The 12,316-nt window shown below is 45.2% G+C and overlaps 1 protein-coding gene across 2 annotated transcripts; it reads left to right on the top strand.

Moving 5' to 3' along the window:
- The first annotated feature begins 4,256 nt into the window (after positions 1-4,256).
- On the top strand, positions 4,257-12,037 carry LOC137304065 (peptidyl-prolyl cis-trans isomerase-like). Of its 2 annotated transcripts, none has more exons than XM_067972498.1 (6): positions 4,257-4,346; positions 10,770-10,800; positions 10,885-10,973; positions 11,057-11,153; positions 11,680-11,755; positions 11,846-12,037. In XM_067972498.1, exons 1-6 carry the CDS (start codon positions 4,272-4,274, stop codon positions 11,979-11,981), a joined length of 504 nt encoding a protein of 167 aa, XP_067828599.1. In that variant the 5' UTR covers positions 4,257-4,271; the 3' UTR covers positions 11,982-12,037. The 2 variants fall into 2 exon arrangements, with proteins under 2 accessions (XP_067828599.1, XP_067828598.1); XM_067972497.1 differs by lacking the exon at positions 4,257-4,346 and adding an exon at positions 7,815-8,058.
- Positions 12,038-12,316: the final 279 nt, after the last annotated feature.

Raw genomic sequence — 12,316 nt, 5'->3', positions numbered from 1 at the left:
AAGCAAGTGAAGAGTATTTCATCACACTCCTGACTTGTGGTTTGTAGGTGGTGGAGAGGCCTTGGGGACTCTGGTAAGCCACGCATCACAGAATATCCATCCTCTGACCCGCTGTAGTAGCCCCAACATTTATGTGGCTGGTCCAGTTGAGTTTCTGGCCCATGGCGACCCCCAGGATGTTGATGGTGGGGAATCCGGCGATGGTAAAGCCAATGAATGTCAAGTGGAGGTGGTTAGACTCTCTTGTTGGAGATGGTCATTGCCTGGCACTTGTGTGGTGCAAATGTTACTTGCCATTTATCAGCCCAAGCTTGGATGTTGGCCAGGTCTTGCTGCATGCGGGCATGGGACCACTTTACTTTCTGAGCAATTGCGAATGGAACTGAACACTGTGCAATCATCAGTGAACAGCCCCAATTCTGACCTTATGATGGAGGGAAGGTCATCGATGAAGCAGCTGAAGATGGTGGGGCCTCGGACGCTGCCCTGAGGAACTCCTGCAGCAATGTCCAAAAAGCACAATCATCATCCATTGTGCTAGGTATGACTCCAGCCACTGGAGTGTTTTCCCCCTGATCGCCGTGGACATCATTTTTACTGGGGTTCGTTGGTGCTATGCTCGGTCGAATGCTGCCTTGATGTCAAGGGCAGTCTATCTCACATCGCCTCTGGAATTCAGCTCTTCGGTCCATATTTGGACCAAGGCTTGTAATGAGGTCTGGAGCTGAATGTTCCTGGCGGAACCCAAACTGAGCACCGCGGTGTGAGCAGGTTATTGGTGAGTAAGTGCCACATAATAGAACTGTTCCATCGCCTTGCTGATGATTGAGAGTGGGCTGATAGGTAATTGGCCAGGTTGGATTTGTCCTTTTTATGAACAGGACGTACCTGGGCAATTTTCCACATTGTCGAGTAGATGCCAGTGTGGAAGCTGTACTGGAACAGCTTGGCGTGACTAGTTCTGGAGCACAAGCCTTCAGCACTACTGCTGGGATGTTGTCAGGACACATAGCCTTTGCTCAGCTGCTTCTTGATATAACGTGCAGTGAATTGAATTGGCTGAAGACTGGCATCCATGATGGTGGGGACGTCAGGATGCCGAGAAGGATCATCCACTCAACACTTCTGGCTGAAGTTGGTTGTAAATGCTTCAGTCTTGTCTTTTGCTCTTATATTACATACATCACTTTTCACATCATACCTTATTTACACCAATTTACACATCATGCCTTACACCAGTTTACACATCATATCTTATTTACACCAGTTTACACATTATTCCTTACTTACACCAGTTTACACATCATGTATTGCATGTATCATGTATCTACACATGATACGTTCCATCGACCACTTTACACACGATACATTGCAAACACCAATTTATGCATCATATGTTACATACACCAGTTTACGTGTCAAACGTTGCGTACACCAGTTCCTACCACATACTTTACATATGCCTCCGTGGGCTCGGTACGGTAGCATAGTGGTTATGTTACTGGACTAGTAATCTAGAGGCCTGGACTAATAATCCGGAATCATGAGTTCAAATCCTGCTACGGCAGCTGGGGAATTTAAATTCAATTAAATAAAAAATCTGGAATTACAAAAACTAGTATCAATAATGGTGGCCATGAAACTACCCGATTGTCATAAAAACCCATCTGGTTCACTAATGCCCTTTAGGGAAGGAAACCTGCCGTCCTTACCCGGTCTGGCCTATATGTGACTCCAGACCCACAGCAATGTGGTTGATTCTTAATTGCCCTCTGAAATGGCCTAGCCAGCCACTCAGTTGTACAATCTTGCTTAAAAAAAGTCATGATAAGAATAAAACCGGACGGACCACCCGGCATCGGACCACTGGGCACCGGACACGACAAAGGCAAACCAAGCCCAGTCGACCCAGCAAAGTCCGTCTCACTAACATCTGGGGACTTGTGCCAAAATTGGGAGAGCTGTCCCACAGACTAGTCAAGCAACAGCCTGACATAGCCATACTCACAGAATCATAACTTTCAGCCAATGTCCCAGACTTCCATCACCATCCCTGGGTATGTCCTGTCCCACCGGCAGGACAGACCCACCAGAGCTGGCGGCACAGTGATATACAGTCAGGAGGGAATGGCCCTGGGAGTCCTCAACATTGACTCCGGACCGCATCAAATCTCATGGCATCAGATCAAACATTGGGCATGGAAACCTCCTGCTGATTACCATCCACTGTCCTCCCTCAGCTGATGAATCAGTCCTCCTCCATGTTGAGCACCACTTGGAGAAAGCACTGAGGGTAGCAAGGGCACAAAATGTACTCTGGGTGGGAGACTTCAATGTCCATCACCAAGAGTGGCTCAGTAGCACCACTGCTGGCCGAGTCCTGAAGGACATAGCTGCCAGACTGGGCCTGCAGAAGGTGGTGAGCGAACCAACACGAGGGAAAAACCTTCTTGACCTCGTCCTCACCAATCTACCTCGCAAATGCATCTGTCCATGACAGTATTGGTAGTAGTGACCACCGCACAGTCCTTGTGGAGATGAAGTCCCATCTTAGCAGTTCAAAACTGGGCATCCATGAGGCACTGTGGGTCATTAGCAGCAGCAGAATTGTATTCCAGCACAATCTGTAACCTCGTGGCCCGGCATATTCCTCACTCTACCATTACCAACAAGCCAGGGGATCAACCCTGGTTCAATGAAGAGTGTATAAGAGCATGCCAGAAGCAGCACCAGGCATACCTAAAAATGAGGTGCCAACCTGGTGAAGCTGCAACTCAGGACTATATGCATGCTACAGACAGAGCTAAGCAATTCCACAACCAACGGATCAGATCAAAGCTCTGCAGTCCTGCCACATCCATTCATGAATGGTGGTGGACAATTAATGAGAGGAGAAGGCTCTGTAAACATCCCCATCCTCAATGATGGCAGAGTCCAGCACGAGTGCAAAAGACAAGGCTGAAGTGTTTGCAACCATCTATAGCCAGAAGTGCTGAGTGGATGATCCATCTCGGCCTCCTCCCGATATCCCCACCATTACAGAAGCCAGTCTTCAGCCAATTCGATTCACTCCACATGATCTCAAGGAACGGCTGAGTGCACTGGATACAGCAAAGACTATGGGCCCCGACAACATCCCGGCTATAGTGCTGAAGGCGTGTGCTCCTGAACTAGCCGTGCCTCTAGCCAAACTGTTCCAGTACAGCTACAACACTGGCATCTACCCGACAATGTGGAAAATTGTCCAAGTATGTCCTGTCCACAAAAAGCAAGACAAATCCAATCCAGCCAATTACCGCCCCATCAGCCTACTCTCAATCATCAGCAAAGAGATGGAAGGTGTCGTCAACAGTGCTATCAAGAGGCACTTACTCACCAATAACCTGCTCACCGATGCTCAGTTTGGGTTCCGCCAGGACCACTCGGCTCCAGACCTCATTACAGCCTTGGTCCAAACATGGACAAAAGAGCTGAATTCCAGAGGTGAAGTGAGAGTGACTGCCCTTGACATCAAGGCAGCATTTGACCGAGTGTGGCACCAAGGAGCCCGAGTAAAATTGAAGTCAATGGGAATGGCAAGTGACTCACCTCCTGACACCCAAAGCCTTTCCACCATCTACAAGGCACAAGTCAGGAGTGTGATGGAATACTCTACACTTACCTGGTTGAGTGCAGCTCCAACAACACTCAAGAAGCTCGACACTATCCAGGACAAAGCAGCCCGCTTGATTGGCACCCCATCCACCACCCTAAACATTCACTCCCTTCACCACCGGCGCACTGTGGCTGCATTGTGTACCATCCACAGGATGCGCTGCAGCAACTCGCCAAGGCTTCTTCGACAGCACCTCCCAAACCCGCAACCTCTACCACCTGGAAGGACAAGAGCAGCAGGCACATGGGAACAACACCACCTGCACGTTCCCCTCCAAGTCACACACCATCCCGACCGAAATATATCGCCATTCCTTCATCATCCCTGGGTCAAAATCCTGGAACTTCCTTCCTAACAGCACTGTGGGAGAACCTTCACCACACGGACTGCAGTGGTTCAAGAAGGCGGCTCACCACCACCTTCTCAAGGGCAATTAGGGATGGGCAATAAATGCCAGCGTTGCCAGCGACTCCCACATCCCATGAACGAATAAAAACAAAGGGCGGGTTGGGTGCAGCGACCAGAAGAATCGCAGCCTGATACTTTCGCCATTGTTACAAGAATTTTGAACCAAATCCTGCTCGTAATTTGCGCAGAGCTGAGAAGCTGCAGCACGATGGCTGGGAAGAATCCACAGGTTTACATGGAGATTTCTGCGGACGGCGAGCCCCTGGGCCGGATCACGATGGAGGTGAGTTGCGATTCCTGGACACTTTGGACCTGTCCGGCTCCCGGACCGGTTTAAATGGTCACTTCTCTCCTGCGCTTTGAAAGGAAATGGGTTCAGTGGAGTGAACAACTCGTAAGCAATTAATCTGTTATTTTATTGAAAACTCTGGCTGAAGGCAAATAATGTCTTGCGCATTGCAAAATCAGATAGAATATTTCTGGATTCAGTTGCTAGTGGATATGTGAACTTTGGGGAAAATCTGAGCAGCGATGGTGATCAATCCGGACACATTATTTCTCATGTTGAACCAGTCATTTCTCAATGATTTTATTATCCATAAGATTTGGAGTTCTGTATTCCAGCATTTGTGTCTTTAACTTCTCTGAACTGTTGGATTTTGGAGTTCATTCAGAGCCCCGTGTCCAGTATTAAATCCAAAGTGGACGCAAAGCTGATGGAGTGAAGATATACTTTGCATATTTTACAAATACTTAATGTAGTAAATATTCTAGTAACAGCCACTATCATTGTTGCACCAAACTTTATTTTTGGCTTTTCAATTTGGATATTTTTGACTCCTTTTGTTTGAAGACCAACAATTCTTTGCCCTGTAGTTTGTAAATTGGGTCGGAGTCATTTAAGAAACGATCCGATGCTGAAAAGGGACTGGGGTCTTTGTCGACGGGTGAATTCGGATTGATTGAAAGACCTTCCGATCCAGAATTATCTTGTGACTAAAGCACTTAACAATTGAACTAATGACAGTCCTAGTACAGAACTTGGAAGGTTGGTGAGTAGAAGCAGCAGGATTCTATGGACACCATATAAATTCAGGGTCTGAGCGGCACCTTTGAACGGTGCATTCACACTACAGGTTTAGTGTCTGACTCTGACCTACTGTATATCTTTTCTTCTCTTCACCCGCCACCCCTGGACTCCATCACTGGAGTCTTCAACCATTGCAACCCTGCATTCTGGAATTCTTTCCCTAAACTCCTGCTGGACTCCGTTCCTTTTCCCTTTTGCAAAGCGCATTGGGCACAGTGATAACTTCTGTGACTACAACCATGGCACATTATTCTGCCTTTACCTCTCCATAGCTGCTCCATTCTCCACTGACTCTCTCTGTTCCATTTCTGGGAACCACCCTCATCTGCTTCTGTGCCTACTGTCTCCAGCAATGGCTTCTCCTCAGTCCCGGACAGTGACCTCTGGAATGTCCACCCCTCGTTTCTGGTTTCCATGCTGCCTCTTGGAGCCATTATCTGCAGGTATGGGTTCAGCATCCTTACGTCTGCCGAAGACATCCAGCTATATCTCTCCTCCATCTTGTTGATTTCGCGACCATCTCTGTTGATAGACTGCTTATTTGACATTAAGTCGTCAATGAACCAGAACTTTATCCTGTTCCCCTCCCTGTATCCTTCCCCTCCCTGCACCCGTGCACTGTGCACACCTCCGTGTCCAAATTGCTCCGTGGCTTTGTCCCTCCGCAGCCTCCTTCAGCCCTATGTCTCAACCAATGCCGTATGGTTCTCTGACTCCAGCCTCCTCTACATCCTTCCTCTTGCAGCTTCTCTTCAGGTAGCAGAGTTTTCAGCCATCTTCATCCAACTTTCTGGAGCTCCCTCCTCAACCTCCACGTCTTGCTGCTTCTCTCCCAACCTTTAAAATCTGCTCAAAAGCCTATCTTTTCAATCCTACATTTGGTCATCCATCCTAACTCTTCGATTACCGTCCAGTGTTTTTTTCTGTCCCATGTGAAGGCCTTGGGACTTTTTATTATACTAAGAGTGCTCTATAGGTGCAAGTTGTTACAGTTAATAACATACGATACCAATAAACAAATGTGTAATTTAACACCATATTCCTCAGCAAAAATAACTCGAGTTGGGAATACATCCCCCAATCATCCAGTTGGTGAACATACTTCTGGTGTGATACTAAGCTATATAAAACATTAAAGCACAGGCAGACTGTCCCAAGCGACCTGCATGGTGGAAACAGCTCGTTTTAAGCATGTTTGTTTTTAGTGCAAGATATGCAGCCTGTCGATTCGACAACTGGAACGCTCTGTGTTGGCAGCTCAGTGTTAAACACAGACATATATAATATCGAAACACAAAGTGACATAACTGAGTCATTTTAACACCAATATTGGCAGGTTCAGGACATTGACTTCATTGTTCCTGACTTTGCATGGTCTTTGTGCTTTCACATTGATACTTTTTTAAACCAGGGGAATATGTTTGTTCCGTGAATGAAATATTACGATTATGGGCCGCAGATGAAATCTCTTAATTCCAATGATCGGATCAGACTTTCTGAATCATCTTTATTGCTTGTGGTCCTAAAAGTGAATGCAACTGTGAAAAGTCATTCTCTGGATTTTAGGTTCAATGAAATTCAGCCTACATTTCACTATTTTTTTCTGCTTCTAGAAATATTGACATCTGTGAAAATAAATGTATCTTGAAGTACATTCTGAATATGGTAGAGTAACAGTATCGGCTACAATAGAAAGGAGAAAGAACTTGCATTTATATAGTGTCTTTCACCACTTCACAATGTGCCAAAGTGCTTCACAACCAACAAAGTACTTTTGAAATGTAGTCAATGTTGTAACGTAGGGATGGTTTGCCATTTAAAATGGACCAGCAGAATACCAATGATGCCTGCACTATACTGCTGTGTGACTTTACATGAGCTTTAGTATTCAGTGTACACCGACTGTCTGCGGGCGCTCCATCTCCATCCCAACAACCAAACTGACAAAATTCACTGATTCCATTTTGAGTTCCTGAAATTAAGTTAAGAAAATCTCGATTTTCCCTGTGAGTAGGATTTGAGATCTCACTGCTGCTGTCTGTGTTAAGTGGGTGGGGGTGAGATTGGTCGACGCTGGTAGCGCAAAACCGGGCTCGGAGCGAATGAGGCGCCCGTTTTTGCACCTCGTCCGATTGCCCTTTTCATTGATTGCAAGAGTTTAAAAAACAAGACAGAGCGTGAACTGGTTTAAACTTGTGCAACTGTTTATCGCACAGGATTGTGTATCAAACAGGTTTAGATTTTTTTTTCTTTTTTTGTCCCTTTTTTGTGATTTTAGGTCCCCCTTTTATAAGTGGGGAGTTAGAGTGTGTTTATGTACAGAAAAAAACAAAGAAAAACCAAAACCAGTGTCAAATCAAAGTTTTATGATCCCGGTCCAGGATGCACTCCAGCCCCTGCGTTCCCGCACAGGTTTAGATGTTTTTTTTCACAAAGAAAAACCATAACAAGTTCAAATTATAATTTTATTATTTCGATCCAGGATGCACTCCAGTCGGTTTAGCTTTTTAAAATGCGAATGGTCGATACTGTGAAACATATATTTGCAAGAGCTGCAGTTTGATTTGCATTCTGCCTCAGGCGGTGCGAAGAGCCGGAAACAGGAGGCGATTCTGCAGCTTGCGGTCCCGCCGCCGCCGCCGCGCTCTGTGATTGACAGCTCGGGGTTCAGGGTCCCTGCCGGCCGGCCGCATGCGCAGTGTGCAGCGCGGTGCCCGCTGATACAATGTTTCCGCGCGTGGCCCGATACTTTCCCCAGTGTTGCAAAGGCACCGAGAGGCTGCACAGAGTGCGGCCCGCAGCTATCGCCGGGCTGAGAAGCCGCAGCGCGATGGCCGCGAAGAAGCCGCAGGTTTACATGGAGATTTCCGCGGACGGCGAGCCCCTGGGCCGGATCACAATGGAGGTGAGTTGCGGTTCCTGGACGCTTCGGACCAGGCCCCAGTTTATCACGTGGAATGTGCGCTCCCACTTGAGTGAGCAACTTTTATGCAATTGATCTAAAACTCTGGGTGTGGGAAAATAATATCGGGCATTACGAAATCCGGTGGAATATATCCATCAAATTGATGGTGAACATATGAACTATGGGGGAAATCTTACCGGCGATGGCGGTCACTTTTGCGAGACGAAAAAAGACCCCGGCGCATCTAGTTGACCGTCTACCATCTCAGTGGTCGCATGATACAACGGTGATGAAATTGTTGACTAATAGCAATCAATCTCTTACCAATTACTCTGCAACAGGCTCAAACATGACACCAAGAAGACTCCAGTAGTGGAGAGCTTTGGGAACCTTCAATTTTGTGCAATTAGGCTTTTTGAATTTGGAATTTTGACTTCTGTTGTCGTATTTGAAGGCCAACAGTTCTTTGACCTGTAGCTTATAAAACAGTTCTGCATGCAGTCTACACGACAGAAACAGGCCATTTGATCCTGGGCTTTATAAATAGAGGCATAGAGTACAAAAGCAAGGAAGTCATGATGAACCTTTTATAAAACACTGGTTCAACCAAAATAAAAACGGGCCATTCAGCCCAACTGGCCAATGCCAGTGTTTATGCTCCACAAGAGCCTCTTCCCACCCTACTTCATCGAACCCTATCAGCATATTCCCTTCTCCGTCGTGCCTATCTAGCTTCCCTTTAAATGCATCTATGCTATTTGCCTTAACTAGTCTTTGTGGTGGCACATTCCACATTCTTACCACTTTGGGTAAAAAAAAAGTTTTTCCTGAATTCCCTATTGGATTTATTAGCGACTGTCTTATATTTTTGACCTCTAGTTTTGGACCCCCCTATCCAACAAGTGGAAATGTTTTCTTTGCCTACCCTATCAAACCCCTTCATTATCAGGTCATGGTACATTGGCGAGACCATGCAGACACTCTGACAACGGATGAACGGACACCGCGCAACAATCGCCAGACAGGAGGGTTCCTTCCCAGTCAGGGAACACTTCAGCAGTCAAGGACATTCAGCCACCGATCTTCGGGTAAGCGTTCTCCAAGGCGGCCTTCGAGACACACGACAACGCAAAATCGTCAAGCAGAAATTGATAGCCAAGTTCCACACCCATGAGGACGGCCTCAACCGGGATCTTGGGTTCATGTCACGCTATACGTAACCCCACCAGCGAAAAAAAGTTATCTGTTTTTAATACAACGGGTCATTCTCTCTCTCTTCCTTTCGGATGTTTCTCTCTCTCTCTCTCTGTCTTTTGTTCTAGCCGTTTGTATATTCGGTGGTCCTGTATGTAATGTCTCTCTGTCTGAACACTTTGATTGCCTTGACAACGGGCGGTTGGAAAGATTATCTGTAATCACCAGGCATTGTTCTCTGACTATAAATGCGGTAACCTTCAAGGAATCAAACACTTCACCTGACGAGGGAGAAAGCCTCCGAAAGCTTGTGATTTTCAAATAAAACTGTTGGACTATAACCTGGTGTTGTAAGATTCCTTACATTTGTCAACCCCAGTCCATCACCGGCATCTCCACATCAAGCAGTATGTGGCCTCTTTATTTTTCCTACCAAAGATAGCTCAATTTTTTTCCCCCATTTTTTGACTTTGGTCATTAATTATGAAGGTTCAGTGCACTGGTTCATTTTTCCAAAAGCCGCCAATTAGTCATGTATCTTGTTTTAGTGTGTTTTTTTAAATGCTTTTTTTTTGCATCATTGTTTTAGGACTCATCGTGGAAGGCTGCTGCGTGCTTTTGTGATTTTATGGCAGTATGTGAGTTCAGTCTTGTGGTGTCTACATTGTGGACCAACAGAAAATAGCAGGAAAAGTGTTCATTCCCATACAGGAAGTTTTTTTTTCTTTGTCTTCTCCCATACAGGAAGTGGTGTGAAAAGAATCTGTGAACCAGGGAGCTATTTACTTTGCACAGTAGTTGCAAAGAAATAATCGGACCCTTTCCTGTGTAGTAGCATGGATGCAAAAAGCCTGGAGTCACCAATGAAATGATCTAGATGCTGAAATGGGGGGGGGGGGGTGTCTGTTGGGGTCTTTGTGGATGGGAGAATTAGGATTGACTGTCCTATCTCATTTGTAATTACCATGTGACTGAAGCACTTGATGATTGAACTGATGGTCTTTATACAGAATTTGGTAGGTTGGTAAGTAGAAGCAGCAGGGGTTTCATATAACTGAGACTTTGGGTGCTTGAATGTCACCTTTCAATGGTTCATTAGGTGGAGAAGGCGAGCCAGGTATCATTAGTGTATAGGTGGAAGTTTACCCCACCTTTTACTAATAAAAAAAAATCCTGCCATGATACCACTAGTTTCCATTGGATAGCTGGCACTGTCTTTCTGAAATTAGGGTTCCCCAGACTGTTGATATTTGCAAGGAACCCGGGAGTATGTTAGGGATTTCCCCACACACAGTTTGAAAATCACTGGATGCTTATTGAGCAGGTATGTGATAAAATGACCTGTATACTGTCAATTTTTACAGTTAGTCTGTATGAAACTTGTTCATGTGTAGGTGTTTTAGGTTTTAAAAGTCTTCATACAATGTTTGAATAGTGATTACCTCTGTAAAGCTGCAGTGTTTTTATTATTGTCCATGATGGATATACTGAAGCTGTGTACTGCTTGTCTCTTTCAGCTCAGGGCTGATTTGGTCCCAAAGACTGCAGGTAAGTCCCATGAACTGACTGATGAGTTGGTGAAAGTTTCAGTTGTTTAGATGTGTGGTCTTACTCTGAATTGCTTTGTTGCAGAAAACTTCCGTGCCTTGTGCACAGGTGAGAAGGGTTTTGGTTACAAGGGCTCAACATTCCACAGAATCATTCCCAGCTTCATGTGCCAGGTAAAGGACAATGTTATTTTGGGAATAGCTCTGTTCTTGTTTCAGTAGATGACAAATGACATGTTCAACTTTTAATTGTACAGGGTGGTGACTTCACAGCGAACAACGGCACAGGTGGAAAGTCCATCTACGGTAACAAGTTTAAGGATGAGAACTTTGAACTGAAGCACACAGGAGCTGGTAAATAAGATGCTTGGCATATTTGTATTGGTGCTTTTCAGGGTTGAGGTGGTGAGAGTAGAGGAGGTAGATGAAGGGAGTGTTGGAGAGAAGGAAGTGAGAGGATTTATTCGGTGTTTACATGAGAAGCACAAGTATTGTAAAAAGCAAAAATATTCATCAACCTGAATTTTGATTAGCAAACAAAAGCAATTGTTGAATTTAAATCTGTACTTATAAGAACAAATCTGGGCCTATGTGCTATCAATAAGGGAGAAAAATAGGAGTTTGTTACTTGGGTTTATTGATTTCAAAATCCTCCTGTTATATTTCTACCCACTTTCAAAATCTACCTGCAAACCTATCTCGCTAACCTTCAGTCATCTCTCAACTACCACTTGGTGTCTGACTCTGTTCTTTCTCCTGGGCCTAGATGTGCATTTTAACATTTCACTACATTAAAGGCACTATATAAGTGTGAGTTATACAGAAGATCAAGCTGAACACATTTCGGAAATGTTTACCTTTTGGCGTCTTACTATTGCAGGTATCCTGTCTATGGCCAATGCTGGGCCAGATACGAATGGATCCCAGTTTTTTATTTGCAGTGAGAAAACTGATTGGTAAGTATATGGTGACTTAGTATTTTCTCCTTTTGCAAATATTCACCACAGCATTTGTTGGTTACTAATGTCTGTTGTTGAACCTTGTAGGTTGGATGGGAAGCATGTTGTATTTGGTTCGGTGGTAGAGGGGAATGATGTCGTGACCAAGATGGAGAAGTTGGGCAACGACGAGGGCCGTCCCAAAAGGGTGGTTACTATCGCTGACTGTGGACAGCTGGCCTAATTTGTTTGTGAATGGAATTATACAACTTAAATAAAATTTAATTACTTGCAGTTCCAGTCTTGTTTTGCACTGTAGTATTTTTTTTAAACACCTAATTGCTTTATACCACTTGTATTCCCCCAGCTGAGTTCAACTAAAGTGCCACAAACTTGCAAATCTCCTTGGGACCGTCTCTTGAAGGTTTCTCTCCAGAATTTTAAAATTCATTGCCCGGGATATAGGTGTCACTAGCACGGGCAGCATTTATTGCCCATCCAGGTTATCCTTGAGAAGATGGTGAGTCTTCAACCGATATAGTCGATGTGGTGAAGGTACTCCCACAGTGTTGTTGGATA

This window comes from Heptranchias perlo, chromosome 36, assembly GCF_035084215.1.
Source record: "Heptranchias perlo isolate sHepPer1 chromosome 36, sHepPer1.hap1, whole genome shotgun sequence".
Taxonomy (NCBI): domain Eukaryota; kingdom Metazoa; phylum Chordata; class Chondrichthyes; order Hexanchiformes; family Hexanchidae; genus Heptranchias; species Heptranchias perlo.
The sequence above is the reverse complement of the archived record's forward strand: the minus strand, read 5'-3'. Positions and strand labels throughout refer to the sequence as shown.

Bases quoted from the DNA above. Each gene is read 5' to 3' on its own strand.
- LOC137304065 (XM_067972497.1), top strand. From the start codon at position 7,879: ATGTTTCCGCGCGTGGCCCGATACTTTCCCCAGTGTTGCAAAGGCACC. The intron at 8,059-10,769 runs GTGAGTTGCGGT...TGTCTCTTTCAG, and splicing joins TGGGCCGGATCACAATGGAG to CTCAGGGCTGATTTGGTCCC. The intron at 10,974-11,056 runs GTAAAGGACAAT...TTAATTGTACAG, and splicing joins TTCCCAGCTTCATGTGCCAG to GGTGGTGACTTCACAGCGAA.